Source organism: Calonectris borealis, chromosome 18, assembly GCF_964195595.1.
Source record: "Calonectris borealis chromosome 18, bCalBor7.hap1.2, whole genome shotgun sequence".
Lineage (NCBI taxonomy): Eukaryota > Metazoa > Chordata > Aves > Procellariiformes > Procellariidae > Calonectris > Calonectris borealis.
The window spans coordinates 6,515,934-6,533,225 of record NC_134329.1 but is presented as its reverse complement, the minus strand read 5'-3'; the positions used below and the strand labels follow the sequence as shown (position 1 = coordinate 6,533,225).

Genomic DNA, 17,292 nt, shown 5'->3' with positions numbered 1-17,292 from the left:
GTTGCTTTTCGGTGGATTTCTTTGACCAAGTCTGAAAGACCAGGGCGCTGGCTATAGTAACCAGAGCTTCAGGGTGCAGCTTAAAGCTCCTTTTAACAGATTCTTCAGCTCACGCTTGTAATAAACCCCTTTTCTGGGGAGGTGGAGGAGCTGAGCAGGTTAGAGCGACCTGTGCTCTTCACAAAGTTTATCGTTTGTGAGGGTGCGGATAGTCATCTTTCTGCCTGCTTCTGGGCAGGCAGCGCGCTCCGAGCTGCTTCGCCAGCCTGGTGGTTTGGTTCAGCCCTTTCTTAAGGGCAGCTTCTCCCGGGGGGCTGCAAGAGACGAGACGTCAGCGTGAGGGGCTTCGTGGGTACCGTTTGCCTTGCCAGGGATCGAGATGCTCGTTTTATTTGCGATAAAAAAACTCTCCCAAAACTTCTTTACTGTCTCAGTGCTGCCTCGGCTCTCTCCGGCTGGCCTCGGCGCGGGTGCTGCTGCGTGCCGGCCCTGGGGCCGGTGCCGCTCCCTTGCCTGCCTGGTCAGGGGCAAAGGCTGCACCGTGCTCCCGCGTACCTGCTTAAATTTGGTCCCGGTTAAACCGGCAAAGAGGTATACAGAGTCCAAGTTGCATTTCTCACAAGATTTTAAGCCTGACTTTGATTTCCCCTAAATATACTTGTCCTGTTATTGCAGTTGACTTGTGGTATGTGGACAGCAAACCGAGCGTTTCTGAAATTTTTGTTGTTTGCTATTTTCTTCCTCTCTGAAATAAAAAATATATGGACAAAAGGTTTTGCTGCAGTACAGTCGGATGTGCTTTTGTTTCTGAAGTCTCCCTGGATTTCATTTTTAGCCAGCTTTTGTTTCTGCTTATTTTGCGGGTTGCTATTAAGGTAGATCATGCTGTGAACTGAGATGAACTTATGCAAAAAGTCCACTTCTCTCATTAGTGCATTGTTTGCGCCGAAAGCATATTTGGATATGGAAAGCTTTTTAGAAATGGCTACTTTTCTGTAAAATGCAGCTTTTAATCCCAGATTGTTTACGTGTAGGGCAACTGATGATTCAATATACAGAGGCAGAGAGGGAACCTTCCTTCCTATTTGCGGAATGTGCTGGGCTCCATTTTAAAATTTTCCATCCTTCTGAAGGCTGTATGGATTCTGCTTCAGTTCTCTTGAACTCAGTAGGATTTTCACCTTTAACTTCTGTGTGAGAATTAGAAGGTGATTATTCTGGGTAGTCATAATCCACTCTGTGTCATTTCCTATTTATTCGCATGGATAAGGAGAAATGATTTTGAAGGGGTGAAAGTCTCTTCTTTAGAAGCTGGAATGCAGCGTGGACTCCTGTAGCCTGTGATCATTTTACAGATTTGTTCAGATTCTGTAGCTACAAAAACGTTTTGTTCCTTTGACGTGTTATCCATCAGACCAGAAGTACTAGATGTCAAGGGAGAGGAGGAGAGGCGTTGGAGAGATTTGTTCGTTACACAATCGGAGTGTTTTCCTGGACACTGCAGTCATACGTTAAATTTTTCGTTTTCTTCTCCCACTGTCTAGGCTAAGAGATGTTTGTGTAATTTCTTGCCGCGCACTGGTTAGCGCAGAAGAAAGCTTTCTTGATGTCATTATTATTAAAAAGGCTTATTATGTTACTGATGGTCTAGCGGTCAGTGGGAACGGGACATCGCCGAAGAGCGCTCCACGCTCCCGCGCTGGCGGGCTGGGCTCGACCGGGAGGCAGAGGAGGGGGGAGTTTGCGATCCACGCCGGCTTCAGTTGTGGGGGTCCTCCTGCACGCACGGGGGGACGAGGGGAAGGCAGGGTTGGGAGAAGAGGGGTGCAGGGGGAAGGAGCCCAGGGGTGGGCAGAGCTCTCCTAAACCTTCCTGGGCTGACGGTCCCCCCGCTCCTGCAGCCTGGCCGCGCTGCTCCGCGGCTCCCGCTGCCCGCGCTCACCGGTACGTGACGGTGTCAGTGCGACTGGAGGTGTTTTGCCATCGATGTGCTGACATTTTATGGATTCAAGGGAAGAATTAAGTTTTACGGCCACCATTTTAAACACGTGAAGCTAGGATGTATATTTTTAAAATCTGCCCATAGAACAGGCGGCCAAACTTTGCAATTCTGTCAATTATATGGTAAATTTTATTTTACTACCCTGCTTTTCCCGAGTACAGAACATGATCTCCATTTACTGCTTCCTCTTCATTTGGAATCAGGATTTCGTTTAGGTTGTAAAAATACACAGAGAGTAGACCTCGTTTTTAATGAACAAATAAAAAGACTAGCAAGTTCGTCACTGAATAATTTATAGTCTCAAACCTGATGAACAACGTTTAGCCCTCCCAATTCTTGTTTAACTTGATGTGGCGGTTAGCCTCCAGAGTTCTCGCTTTGGATCACCGTGTTCAGAGATCTGTGCTCCATGTGAGGCTTTGAGATACACATAAAAACTATTAATAGAATAATTTCCTAGATCGGGGTTTAGGGCCCTCGAGTTAATTTCTTGGCTTTTCATGGACTTTTTCCTGGTCAAGTCATTCAGACTTCATGCCTCAGGTCCTCATTTGAGGAGGAGTGCCAGTGCTTTCCTCCCTCGAAGACGATGGAAGGATGTTTGTTAATATTTGAGAGGTTTTTCAGGAGCTCTGGTGCTGGGCTCCGTGCAGGCGGGAGGGGACGGTCTCAGCCCGTCGCGGGCTGCCTGCGAGCTCTGCAGCCTTTGGGGGCTCGGGGGGTGCGGGACCCAAAATGAAGAGGCTTTAGAGAAAAAACGGGTGAGAAGTAACCACAGAAATCCAGTTTTTCCTCTCCAGAAGATGTTAAAATTTGTCCATGAGAACTGGCCTGTTCTGCTGCGTTTCAGAAGTAGGTTTTTCAGTTTTTTCCTGATGTGAAGTAGTTCAGGGTCCACCTTTTACAAGGCTTAGGTGCTCAGCCTTACTTCTGCAAAAGTGTGAGTGATATTTAACAATCGTGTTTAGGGCATGAGTACTTTGTACAGGGTATTTGTGGTTATTTTTATAAGAATAAATGGCACATATGAAAACACCAATTTTAAAATTGGAAACAGAAAAAGTCTGGTGAAATTTTGACTTAATACTGTGACAATATAGTTGTTTTACTGAGGCTCAGCGCTGGTAGGCTGCACTGATTTTAAAATTTATGTACTTGTATTGTTGCCCGTATGAAATTTTTATAGGCATTATATTAAAACGAATATTGAGGTTACTTGACAAATACAGGAAATCTTTGTTAATGCGGTTTAAATGAGTGATGGTGACATTATAAATTAAGCGAAGTAGATGTTAAGTGCACTGTGGCCAAGCTAGGGGCCTAATGGAGCTTGTGTTGGCTCATTTTCTAAGTGATACACGGCAATTGCAGCGTTAACGGCCTGATGGAGCTGTGGCTGACGTGTACATTTATTTTACATGGTGGAAGCCAAAACTCGATGCGAGAATGGCGAAGCGAAGTGGTGACCAGAGTGTCCCCTGGGAAGTGCTGTGAGCCAGGGCTCCGCTCGCCCGAGGCCAGGCCAGCCCGGGGCTGCACCTGATGCCGCCTCTGTGCTTCTGCCCGCAGCCGCCGCCTCTGGTTTTGGGGAAAAACACCCAGCGTTTGCTGCTCCAGCTCCCGGCGGCAGCCCCGTACTGCCCTTCCATTCAACCCGCAAATACCTAACTGGGATAAAAACCCCGCTGGGCAAACCCCGGGAAAGCCTGGGAGCTCTCCTTTAAACTGCTGTGCTCTCGCTTCTGTGGCGGCATGGGGTGAAGGGAGGTACGTGCAATCACCGATGGCGCTTTTTTTTTCCAGTTTATGCTCGGTTGTGGCATTTTCAAACCTTATTAGATAGTATAGATTCTTAAAGCAACGTCACGCTGTGTGGTGTAGGCTATTGGTGTGTTAAGCTTGAAGTATGAGAGTTATCTATCTTCTACACTGAATAGGTACTAATATTACTAATATTCCACAGTGGTTAGTATTAATATTTACAGTGGGGAAAAGGGGTATTTCTTGGGTACCTCAAACCCTAAGAACCTTTAAAAAAAAACCTTAAAAAAATCACGGTATTGAGACTGCAGGTCTAGTTTCAGGCTAGGAAGGTGATGTCTGGAAAGGTATTCGTAGGCGAAGACTGAATTTTCATAAAATAATTTGCAACGTTGAATTCTGTGAGCTCGACAATCTCTCTGTGCGTGTGACTTGACTACAGCCAGTTGACGTTCGTGGCTGCAGTCCAACGGACTCTCTGGTCTTTAGGTAGAGCAGCAGGCTGCCTGTCGTGCTGGGAGTTGATGCGGTAGATGGGCAGTGGTATCTCATTTTGCATGAGTCTTTTACATTGATGTTTCATTTTAGTGATCCTTTTCTCCAAAGTATGTTGAAGGTCTGGTTGAAAAGAAGCGGTTTCAAGTAACTCCTTTTTTTCTTTTCTTTTTTTTCTTTCAGTATCCGCAGTGTTATGCAGAAATACCTTGAGGAAAGGGGTGAATTAACCTTCGACAAGATCTTTCATCAGAAAATTGGTAAGTCATATTTCAATAAAACGTTACTTATGTAAATATTTTTAAGATTGGCTTGCCTGCCACTTCTCTGTAATGACTGCTGAAAAATCAGTGTTGTAGATGGTCTGAAGAACACTGGAATATGGGCAGGACCTAGCAAAACAAAGGTCTTCAATAAAATGAAATGTTGTGAAAGAGAAGAAGATGAAGCAAGGCAATCTGTCAACTTAACTTCATGCTCTGGAAAACTACTGGAAAAATAATTAAATTATTTGGAAACATCAAGGAGAAAATTATATTACTTGGTATGGGCTTGTCAACATTATAATGTGTCACATCAGTTAAACTTTTTTTTTCTCTGCAGGGGTAATAAGCCTTGTTGATAAAGGGAGCAGTAGTAGAAAAGATACCGTACGTGTTGTCGTGACTGTCTGACATCGTGCTCTTGCTGGCGACACAGGGAGATGTGGCCTGGGTGAAACCGCTGCGTGCAGGGGGAGAAACTGTGGGGAAGCTCGACCTGAGGAATAGTTATCGGTGCTTCTGTGTGAACGTGGAAGGATGTATCCAGGGAGTTTGCACAAGAGCGTCAGAGATCAGTTACTATGCAGCGTTTTAGTTAACAGTGTGAATGCTGGGATGAAGAACCTCCGTATTCTGCTTGCGTGCTGAGAAAGACTGTAACCACACCGAGGACAAGGGCAGAATTACAAAAGATCTCCATAAACTAGAGGAGGGGGAAAAACGCAGTGCTTCTCAGTTAAAACAGGTGGTGTCCTCTACACCTGTGCTGGAGTAATTACACAAATACAGGGTGGAGAACCACTGGTCGGGTAGACATTTTTAATTGACTTGGCTGTTATACTGAGCCGTAGGTTGTATTGTCTCAGCTAGATCATACGACTAAATATAAAATCAGGATTGTAGCCAGTGAGGCATGTGAAGTAATCCTCTTTTGGCAGAATATTATGTCCATCCTGGCACTGGACTACAAAATATACATGGACTTGCTGGAAAGAGCCCAGGAAAGAGCAGTGGGAGTGAGCAGACCTTACTTAGCAGTCTGCTAAATATGACCTAGAAGGAAGTATTGAAATAGGGTGTTAGGCTATGAAAGAGAGAAGTGAGGTTGAACAATCTTCAAAAACAGAAGAGTTGTTGCAGAAATGATGAGGTTAGTCAATTTTCCAGAGGCTTAACATGTGAATTAAAAAAAAATCTGGATATGGATAAAACCATTTTAGTAGTAGGATGGGTAGTAAAGCAGGGGAATGGATTTCACGAGGGGCTTGTGAAATCTTTGTCCAGTAGATTTGAGGAGTGGGTTGGCATACGTCTGCTAGGTTAGTACAGCTGCTCTCGTCTTGCAAAATGGGGACAAAACCGTAAAACGGACTGGGAAGACTCTCAGTGGACCTATTCCTGTCTGAAATACACCGAGACTGTAATTAGGAGTGGAAGCAAACACCCAAGAACAAACTGCCGCTGCGCCCGGTTTCCCAGGTGGTGCAGTGGGGGTATCCTCGGGCTGGTTGAGCTTTAGCTGGTCTCCCTTCCTGGCTGGAGCAGAAACGTCCAGCCTTCCTAGTCGCCTGGAAATGTGCAGCTCAGTAGGTATGAGAATATTCTGGAGTGAGAGTTTTGAGTATGGCCAGATTAAAATAAATAGTATTCCTGTATAGTATCAGAGATTGTCATTAATGGGTTTCATAGCTTTATACAAAGAGGGTTGTGGAAACGCCAGTCTGAGGGATGTGTTCATAGGAGTTTCATGGAGCTTTCCATTGTATTACAGTAATTGAAGTGTGGTCTGTATCTCTGTGCATAAAAACTATGACTTTTTATTCTGGCCAAAAATTTTACACTGTAAATGCATAGATACATCATTTGCTTGTGCTGACATCTCTCAGTATGTGCTTCAGCTTAGATGTCTGTGCTGAATCATTAATATTTTGCTATAGCATGGCAGTGGCAAAATAAGTGGAATTTTAAGCAACCAAACATAAACTGACTTTAACTGTTTGATTCTGTTTGGTGGCAATGAAGTGAGGAAGTCTTTTTTTTTTTTTCTTTTCCTCCCCTCCTTTAAAAAAAAAAGTAGTCAAACAGAGCAGCTTATATGTAATGATGTTTCTATTTATGTAATTGTATACTTTTCATTAATAATTGGTTCCAAAGAATGGTGAAGAATATTTTGGTAAATTACAGCAATTATAGTTAGGTAACTGTAACCTTGGAAGGATTTTATCTTTCTTTTTTCCCCATGTTAGTAGCCATCGAACCTGGAATTTTAGAGCCCAGAGTTTCGTTAACATATTAGTTTCTCCCCCAGATCTTGAGATGCGTAGTTCACAGATGTGCAGAGAGGTTTTTTCCTCCTCTCCCCTTGTACAGTCATAGCAGTACTTGCCCTCTGTTACCTGGAAATGAGGAGGTCTTCTCTGACCACTTTGCTGGAGTTTCGGTTGCTTCTGAAGCTGGTTTCTTCTGAAGAAGGATTTAGAATGGAAGAAAAAAAAGATTAAAGATAAACATGACTGTTCTTAACAGAAGACTTTGCATTGCACTGGAAATTACTGTATTTCTTTACTGTGGTTGTTCATTTAAATTTTATTGCGTTTTCTAGCTTGTTCTTTGCCATTAAATTAGTTCTGTTTCCAGACATTAGCATAATTGCTTGTGCTAAAGTACCTTCAATTTTAGGCAAGCATTATGCAGAAGGCTGTGAAAATAAATATGGTGAGGTGATTAAAAGTCTAATCGCCTCTTTACTCTTGTTGTTCTCTCTCTGTATGGGGGGATGTGGAGCGGCCGCAGCTGAGGCTGGACCCGCGCGTGCCCTTCTGGGGCGGACGCCCCACGGGAGGCAGCTCCTGCTCGGGGGAGTTTAAATCAGCCGAGCCAAAGGAGTCTCTGATTGTGAGCTGTAATTCTGCTGCTTCATCCCCTTGCTGCCGGCTCTTCCTATGCCTTTATTTTCTCAGTTAAAGAGCTGTCTAGTATACAGTGCTTTCTCCCTATATACTAATTATAAAATTTCATCAAGCTCCCTATTTTTTCCTTTGGCAAGCGATGTAGATGAGGACTGTTAAGCTTTTTTTTCCAGACCACAATTCTCTCCAGGTCATTGTTTTTCCTGTTTTTTAGTATCCTTCTTTCAAATGTAAAAACCAGGGCTGTGATCAGTTGTCTGGTACAAGTTTTTCTGATGTCCTATATGGAGTGTTCCTGTTGGATGTTTTCCTATGGGTATGTCTAATTATGGTGCTGGTCTTATCAGCTGCGAGTGTTCATCCTTAATGGACCCTTACATCCTTTTAGGATCAGTGCTTTCCAGGTCCCATTGTAAAAGATTGGCCCAAATTCCCTCCCCGCCACCTCCCCCAGGAGTGCAACTGCAGGGAATCGCGCGGGCGGCTTGAGCTTGGAAACCAAAACCTTTCCTCTGCTCTTTAGGATCCAAATAAGAGCAGGAAGCTCTGTCAGCGTGCGGTGTGGCAGCAGCCCTTCTGGGGATGAAAATGGCCTGGAGACTTCATAACATTTGCATAAACAAGTGTCTGTCCTCTGTTTATGAAGGCAAATAGGTTGCTCTCATCTCTTGAAGATGGCACGACTGTTTGCACGAGTGATGCTCCACAGTGATCTTGAACTCTCTAAGAATTGCCTAATGAGTCAGAGGACATGAAGATAATAGAGCCACCCAGAAAAATGCTCTGGCAGCGCTTAATAGCCCAGCAGCCGGCTGTTCCCGCAGAAGCTGCTTCCTCCACAGCAGAAGCTTCGTGGGGAAGTACAGCATGTCTCGAAGCGGAGCGCATAACCACCTTTAGCTAGTTTTCTTTTTACCACATCCTGTTTGCTACAACACCAGATTATGTGTTTGCCTTAGAAAAAGAGACATTTTCTGGTATCCCAATATCTATAATTTACATGCGGAATCCACGCTGCCTCAGGACTGCGTTAAAATTGCAGGTGGAGCTCTTCTCGTGCTCCCTTGCGCTGCGGGGTGGGCACGCTTGTGAAAACGCCGCTTTCCGAGGGCAGTTTTGATGTGAGCTGTCGTGTGCGTAGCTGCTGGGCGGATCGGGGTCTGCTGCAGCAAGTACAAGTGCCAAGTGCTGAAGGGAGTGAATTAGGTCATAATATTACTTTAGAACAGGATTATCGTGGTTATTAAAGTTAAGTGCTTTGGAGCGAACTTGTTGCCAGTTATAGTTCAGTGACTTTTACGTCTGACACTGGACTTTCTGACAAATGGCATCTACCTTGTAGGCAGTGAATAAAGTTGGCTTAGAAATTCTGGGATGTGACGGTAAAGCATCCTACAACTTCAGGTCCTGGCTTAGGTTCGGCCTCGGGTTCCCTGGTGCCTGCCTGGAAGCCGGCGGGACGTGGCCGTTTGTCTACACCCCTCTCAGTTTCTCATCTGATAGACAGAGCCGTTGGGTTGGGGTCTTGGGGAAAGATGAGAACAGAATATATTTTAGCTGTTTCAGCAGCTGGTCATATGCAATATAAGCTTTTCACCTTGCCTAGTAAGTAACTTGTGGCTTTTTTTCCCCTGAAGCTGGACCTAATTTCTGTTTTATTTTCTTGAAATATAACACTTGTAAAAAGAACCAGTTAAAAAAACTTGTAGTTGACGTAACAAGTTACAAACGTTGTTTTTTCCTATTTACCATCCACTTTTGTATAGTGAGGAATGATCTTTCTTGGGTGATTCATTTAACTGTCTTTTATATCCTCTTAAATCAGCAGGCTCCAAGTTGGAGGTCTTCCCAGCCGGGGTGAGCATTTTGCCATCTGTATCAGTGCTGCTTCCTACACACGCATCTCTTGCGAGGGGCTCTCTCGCATCTTATCTGCTCCCTTTATACTGCTGCAGCCAAGTATAGCTGGTGTATGTTCTGGTTGCTGTTTAGCTGGGTTTCCAGAGCAGAGGAGCGTTTGGTCTGTTTTGTAGTTCCTTCTGCACAGACAACCTACAACTGCGGGGAGGGACTTTTCTGCCTGCCCTCTGCAGTTAGAGGGAAACGCACTCCGGACCGTTCTGGCTGCTGTTTCCTCCAGCTCTGTCAGTGACAACTTTCTGTTGAAAATCAACAAACTAGGGTGAGAACAGCTAAAGAGGGTTTTTTTTTTAGGGCAATGAATCATGCTTTCTGTTGCTTGTTTCTCTAGTTATGGACCCATCGTATTTCATTATTTCAGAATTTTGATGCTAATCATTAGATGGATCTTGAGTTAAAATCTGTTGAGAAAAACATTCTTGCTCTTCCTCTTTCTGTTGCCAGTGTGGTAGCACAGCGCGCTGTGCTCCCCGAGATACCTAAAAATAACAGGCTGGGAAAAGTACCTCCCTAGAGCATTATTTAAGCTATTGTTTAATTTAAGCATAAGATCTATGTGCCGTTGGCATTCTGAACTAATTAAATAGTCCTCTGAGGAAATAACAATGAAAGCAATAAAACTTGGTTGGGAGTAAAGAAAAGCACCTGAGTTTTTGGCTATTAAATGAGCAGGGGGTGACAAAATTATTGGTAGGTCTTGCTTCTAGCCATTTCCAGCCGCTCGTGATGGCTCTGAAGCCGCCCGCTCGCCGGCACCCTCGGGGAAGGAGGCGCGAGCGGCGTTCCCTCCACCCGCGGTCCGGCTCGCCCCCGGGGCGGCGGGGCTGGCCCGGGCGTGCTGGGGAGCGGAGTCCCGGGGCTGGAGCGAGGTCCTCCGGCCTTCCCGGGGAGGACGGCGGCGAGGAGGAGGAGGGGCTGCGCAAAAACCTGCGCTAACGCGTCTTTAAAACCAGTATGTTTAGAGGCAAGTCGCCTGGGGGCATACACTAGCTGCTGATCCAAGACTTGAATGATCGGAAGTGCCACAGCCTTGGGCTTCCTTCTTAGAGCGTTCATGAGACTTGTAGCACTGCGATAGGTTTACTCTATTCTGGCATATTGACGGTAAATAACGTGCAGCCATATAGTAGGGAAAATAGTTACTTCTTGGCGGGTTTTCTGCAAGAGCAAGAAGGCAGGTTGCTTCTTCAAGTGGTTTTATTCTGGGGGTTCCTGTTCTGACCCGGGGAAGATGGCCACCATACAGAAGTAGACACCGTCAAAACTAGGAAGTAACTATACGAACGAAAAATTATATTTAAAATACTGTTTGAAGACTGATCTTCTGCTTTCTTGTGTAACTTCTTAGTTTCAATTCAAGTTTAGACTAAAACTTGGATTGTGGATAGTCTGCAGGAGGCCTTTCTGAATCTATTGGACCCATGCTCTCCTTGCACGGTTCGTATGATCAGTTAAAAACAACACAAAAACCAAACCACAAGTAGATGTTGGAAACTGTGTGATTGTAAACCGAAACAGAAACTATTAACGTAAGACATTTCACAGTGGAGCTGTGCGGCGATTCTCCACTTGTACCAAGCTGGGGTGTGGACAGTGAAAGAGAGAAAATACGCACCCAGAGCCGCCTTATAAAACTCGGTCTGTTTTGCTGTATGCAGTTTTTTTTCACCGAATTAGTGTTAGGTTTAAGATCTAGTTTTTATGTCAGAATTTAAATGTTACTGGAAGCTGCATTTCTTTCAGCATACTTTTATTTTGTGGTAAAATAAACGCGATACTTGCATGAATTACATTGACGATCATTTAGAGGGATGCTGACGAAGCTTCCTGCTGCAGATTTTCTGTGCGTTTTACCTGCAGGCAGTTTTAAGGAGGTGTCTGTCTCATGTGTCAGGGACAAACAGTATCCAAAGTCACTATAAAAAATGTATGTGTTCAATTTGGTTTTTCTTCTGATCATAAATAATTGAGCATTCCTTTGTTGGGATGCAGCCCGATACGCTCCCATGCCTTTCTTTGTGGAGGGGTGGAAGATACTCAGCTGTGTGATTTCCCAGTGGACTTGCAGATTAACTCTGAGCTTTAAAATAGGAAAAATATATCTCCTATCATCTGGAACTTCACATAATGGATAAGGTACACATGCTGATACATATTAGCATTTATATACAGTGTAGTTCTTGGAAGATTTAAGTCATGGGGAAAAACAGTCTCTACCTCAGCAGAGCACTGTAATAACACAGTTTTTGGGTTAGATTATCAGGAATTCCGGGTAGACTGGAAATTTTGAGCTCTGGAAGTAGTACTGTAGGAGAGTAAATGAGCAGGACAGCTAATGAGTATAATACATCTAGAGGTAACAAATTACAAACTATTTGAATGAAATTTCACTTGGATGTGTCCACGTGTAAGTTTTCAGCAAAAACAGATACCAGGCAGTAAACCCCAAGCTGGTCGCACACAGCCTGCAGTGACTTCGCGTACGTTTCGGCGGTCGGTTTGGTTTTCCCCAGGAAGCATGTACGTAAACTCGCTCCTTTCCGATTAGATGGGCCCTGGGTGATCTGCCCGGCCGTCCCGCAGCCGCACCCCGCCGGCTGCGGCAGCAGCCTCCTGCAGCGCCGGGTCCCCGGCCCGCCCCTCCGGCTCCGTTGGCAGCGGCTTTGCTGGCGTGCGGGGCGCTGAGGAGAGGAGAGGGCGGCCGGCCCCAGGGCTCTGCGTGGGTGCCGGCGAGGGACGGCACTGCCAGCACGCCGCTGGTGCTGCAGCCGGGCGGCTGTGGCCTCCAGAGGGTCCTTGTGCAGGCGCTGCTCGGGCGCAGAGCGTGGCCGGGCTCCCCGGTTAGCCCATTGCCGGGTGAGCTGTTTGTGCGCCTTCGTGCCTTGCCAGGACCCCTGCCCGCTGCTGGGGAGGGCTTGCGAAGACCAGTTCGGAAAGCTTTGAGCTAAAATGTCCTTAATACAGCAAAGTGACTTCCACACCAACTTCCACAGAGTGTTTTCTGTCTGCGTGTACTCACTTGAGCTTTCTTAGCTCATTTCTGATGTTTATACTTGTATATAAACAGTGATGGTGTACAATTTTGATTTCCCCCTCCTCAGTCGATCCGAAACAGTTGCACTCCCATGGAGTTTTTATCAATGTGTCTTCCAACAATTCACAGACCCATTAAGCCTCTGAACACCACTGTGCAATAGGTAAATATTAGTTTTCCAGGTCTGTAACATGGCATAATAACAACTTTAATGAGATTTACCTGCACAGCTCTGTACTAATAATAAAGCAGATTCTCTGGTCCTGCCAGTGCTGCTCACTTATCTCAGTGGGATAACTCATTAGTAACAGGAGAAGAGCTCAGAAACCAGGGGAAGAGTAAGTAGAATCTAAATTACTGAAGCTGTTAAGTCTTCTAACTTTCAGCAGTGCTTTTAAGAGATGGAGCAGTTAGAAAGTGGCAGAGCAGAGAAGCTGGAGAGCTCTGGCTATCAATTATCTCATGAATGCATTTGTAGAGCAGAGGACAGATGTGGATATTTACTATAAGCCTTTCAAATGCTTTTATTGTTCTATACCAGTATCTGCTCTATAAAAGAACGGTGCATAATACGACTTGCAAACCCCCCGGGGAATTGGTCCAGATTTGCGAGGTTCTTGCTGCAGAACTTGGTGCACTGTCAGGCGGTGAGTAACGTACACTGTTGACTCCGAATCGTCAGACTCCGTAGGGGAGCAGGCAGTAACCTTATAGGGTAGCTGCTTCTCCCTTTCCTGGCCCCTTTCCACTGACACGTTACGTCCAGCCAGTGCCTCGATGATATGCTGCTCTCAAACGTGCGCATGTCTGCGGTGGTTGGATAGGTAGGTTCAGAGACATGCAAAACAGCTTCTTAATGCTTCTAGATACTTCTGTCAATAATTCCTTTGCTTGCAAGGGGAAGGAGTCTGAAGAGAAGTAGAGCCATCTGTTCCTGAACCTCCTGCTCTCAGCAGCTTTCTTCTCCCTTAGAGTGCGCAGTTAACCAGAGGAAGGCTTTAAAATTCATGTAGGAGAATCATCTGTGCTCTGTCACTGTTGTTTTAGTGGTTTTGCTCCTCTTTACCTAAGCGCTGTGTGTATTTACGAGCTGAATACTACTGGTTTTGTGTTTTGATTTTAACCACAGTACAGCAGTTCCTAGATGCTATTGCAGAACAGTTGGATTCTTTACAGTGGTTAAGATGCTGAAGAGTACTTGCTGAAGTGAATATTGGCGTCAGAGACTTACTCTCACAACAGAGAATACTCTTCTGTTATGAAATTATTCCATGTCTTCATTAAAGGATCCCCTCACCCCCAAGAAAAAACGCACACAGATGTAGGCCCTTTCTAAGAAGTAGAAATACACCTCCCAGTGAACTTTGCGTGTTAAATAACTCGTAACAGTGAACACTGCGTAACTTGGAGCATGTCAAAAGAAATAGTGTGCTTTGCAGTAATAAAGGGATATTGGCTTGCATTATGTAAGTAATTTTAAAAGGTAATTTTTAAAAAATGGAAAAAACTGATCAAGAAAATAACAACTGTCACGTCCTTCATAGGGACTGAATATTCTTGTGAGGTGGGGAAAGAACGGATACAACAAATAACAAACAACTGTCATGATGTCTTTAAGCTGCTAATACTTGTTAGCTTGCTAATAGCTTGCTAGTAGCTGCTAATACCACTTGTAAAAGCTGTGGGAGTTTCTTCTCTTTACAAGTGAAAAAAGAACAAAACCTCAAGTGCTATGTATTTCCTGATGAGCTTTGGTGAAGGAATTTAATCACATTCTTTGCAATAACTGATGGATTGAAATGAAATGCTTCCATTCTGTAGTTAGTTGTTCTTTTAAAAATTAGAATATTTTTACGTATCTTTGTTTAGTGATATTAGTCCTTGGTCTTTCAGAGGTACTTTTTCTTATGTACAACCCTTTTTTTTCTTTCACCTTTGATATGTTGAATGCCTCTGATACTCCACTTTCAATGTATGTATAGATCTGCTTTGGTGGACTGGAATTCTGCATGTTAAGGGAGACGTGTACTAAATGTGGTTCAGATATAATTTTTCCGCATTCTTTTCTTTTCATGGCTTTAAAAAATGATCTATTGCATGCTCAATACTCAGAGGTACATTTCATGAAGGTCTTAGGACGATATGTGGTGGAGGGTTTTTCTGAGGCAAAGATCCAGTGCCAATTGCAGTGGGTGAAGCAGAGACATCACATTTTTTTTAATGATTTACATCTGCGTGTTAAAAATAGAGCACATTCGCCTTTTCCTTAGAAATCCTTTTATCGTTTCAATTGGTGTGCCTCCACTTGACATCTTGACAGCTGCTGGTCCTACCCTTTGAAAGCGCTGAACTCCTGGCTGCTGGCGGAGGACGGGTGTTTGCCATGTGCTTCCCGTTCGAAATGCAGACTCTCTCATCCACCTCGAGTATTTTGCTCCCAACTGCTCTTCTGGGCTTGGAGCGGAATAATAATTGAATGCTCTCAGTAAGTCACTATATTAGCTGCTTAAGATCCTCTACCTTGTAAGCCTATGTTGAGGTTTGACACAGAATCTGGGGATGCTCCTCCGCTGCGTCTGAACGGCGCGTGCACGTCTGCTCCTGCTGCTGCTCTCAGGCAGGTTTTAAGGCATGCGCGGGTCTAGCGTTGGGGAAGATGCTGACCAAGTTTTAACAAGCGTTAGTGATTTCACTGGGTGAAAAGCTATTGGAAAATATGCCTGGAAATAAGGATTTTCTCTGAAGGCACTTGAAACCTTTTAGCCAAAGTTTATTTTCATACAATGATTTATAGACGTCATTAAACAAGCTACCTGGCAACTTACAGACTAATTTGAGCTCAGTTTGACTCCGTTCTAGGGAAATCGTTCTGCACTCCTCACCATCATATGCAAGTCCCGTCTTGTAAAATATAATTTGTTCTTTCACCTGCTTTTTATGCACAAAGATATGTTTTAATTTGTTATGATGTATTATCTTTAATAAAAAGTAAATACACATTAGGGTCTATTAGGAAAAATAGGTTAAGGACAAATAACTCATAATTGGAAAGAAAAGTTGTGAAATCTGTAATGCCTTCTGGGCTGTGAGGATTTTTGTGGCTTTGTACCTAGCCAAAGCCGTGATTCCTACACAGATGAGTTTTCCCTGGTAGTAGCAAGTCTCTTTGTTCCTGAACAAGGAAATTGGTGGTTCTCTCAGTTCTGGAGCTTTTAGGTGGTCTTAATTATCCTGTGCTATGGCAACTGAGTGCGTATACCATACAGAACAAGATTTTGAACTTGACTGGATATTCTATAACAACTGCAGGCTGGTTTGAATTGCAGTTTTTATATGGTTTAATAATAGACCTCTACCCTAACTTTTTGTGTCTAAGACCCAGATGTGGTGTCGGTACCGATGGTGGGCTCGTTACATTACTTGAGACATAAAGTAAAATGGGATAAACCATGAGATGGCAGTTGGGAGGAATGGTAATTTTCCAGCAGAAAAGCCAAGCGTGATCCCCTGTTTCTGGTCCTGGCTCCCTGTTGTGCAGAGGCTACAGACCGCGCTGGAGAAGAGCTCAGCGGATCTGCACCGTTTGGTGGAGGGGTGACAAAGCCTTGCTTCCAGGTGAGGGCCGTTTCAGGTGGTTGAAAAAACTACCAGTGGGTTTTAAACATAACCGTACAGTAATTTCACTACGGCGTGTTGGTGGCGTTTTGCTGTTACTGCATGCTGTCCTGCAGCTTCCTCGGCAGTTCTGCGCAAGAGGCGTCTGCGGTGACACGGCGTGCAGATGTCCCTCTGGTTACGCTCCGCTGCGTGCTGTTGTCCGGGTTCAGCCAAGCAAGAAGGGTCAGGAGAGGTCTCGGAGGGACTTAGGGCAGAGACCTTGAGTGCCCTAAATGAGGAAAAGCCCTCGTGCTGCGGGGTTTGCAGAGCACCGGCGCGCGTTCCCGAGCAGCCTGATCCGGGGAAGCTTGCGCTGAAGCTTTTTCTGCCTGGGAGTCGGAGCCATTAGCCGCAGCCGACGGGAAACGAGCCTGGGCTGATTCTGGTGCAGATGTCGCTACTTATTTGTTTGTCATTATTCCGTATTTATACACAGCACGTTTAGTTAGGATTTGGAAACAGCTTGATATTTTTTGTTTTCTAATTTGCTATTTTGCCTACTAGAAAGAGTCTACATCAGCATTTTGGACCACGTTCAGGTCTGCTGTAAATAGATGCAGCTTCCTTTCAATCAGTGCCATTGTGAATACTTACATGAGGGCTAAATGTGTCTATTTTTAGCTCTGCTGTCTTACCTAGTCACTTCTGTTTGTTTTAATAAGATTTTTATTTACTCCTGTTAAAGGGGTATTTGAATCAGATACTAATGAAATTCCAGTTAGAATTAGATAAGTAGTTTTCTCCAAGGTTTGTTTTATTATGGAGCTCCTCATTAATTTTTTTTTTTTTATTACTCCACGCTCTCAGGTGATTGACATTCTCGTGAAGATCAAGATAGGGCGTTACGAGCGCAGCGGCGACCTTTAGTCGGCAGAAGGCAGAGGGCCAGCGCTCTGCTGGCAGCGGGGCTCGAGCTGCCGTCCCCTCGGTGAGCGCTGGCGGAGCCGCCCCGGCGGGCTGCGGCTCGACGCCTGCCGAACCCGCTGGTGGGGCGATGCATCCTGCTTTAATAGCACCCGTAGCAGGGCGGGAAGATTGCAAGTAACTAAAATGAGAAGGCGGCTTTAATCCCTACAAGCGGAAGGGCCAGCGTTTCTTTATTAGAAATGTAAGAGAGGGGTTCTACATTGCAGGTTTTATTTCTTTTTTAAAAGAAGACTCTGCTAACAAACAGGTGGCTTTTAAATATGCTGTGTCTCGGCAAAGCCGGTGCTGTTGGTCTCGATAGCGTTGGGCAACCCCGTGCGGGGA

At 44.9% G+C, this 17,292-nt stretch overlaps 1 protein-coding gene across 5 annotated transcripts in view; it reads left to right on the top strand.

Annotated features, from left to right (window-relative positions):
* Positions 1 to 17,292, top strand: part of GRK3 (G protein-coupled receptor kinase 3) — a 76,594-nt gene that overhangs the window by 13,328 nt on the left and 45,974 nt on the right. For all 5 annotated transcript variants that reach the window (XM_075167493.1, XM_075167492.1, XM_075167495.1 and 2 more), the window contains exon 2: positions 4,442 to 4,518. In XM_075167493.1, the coding sequence (XP_075023594.1) occupies positions 4,442 to 4,518 (77 nt within the window). The remainder of the gene's footprint in view (positions 1 to 4,441; positions 4,519 to 17,292) is intronic.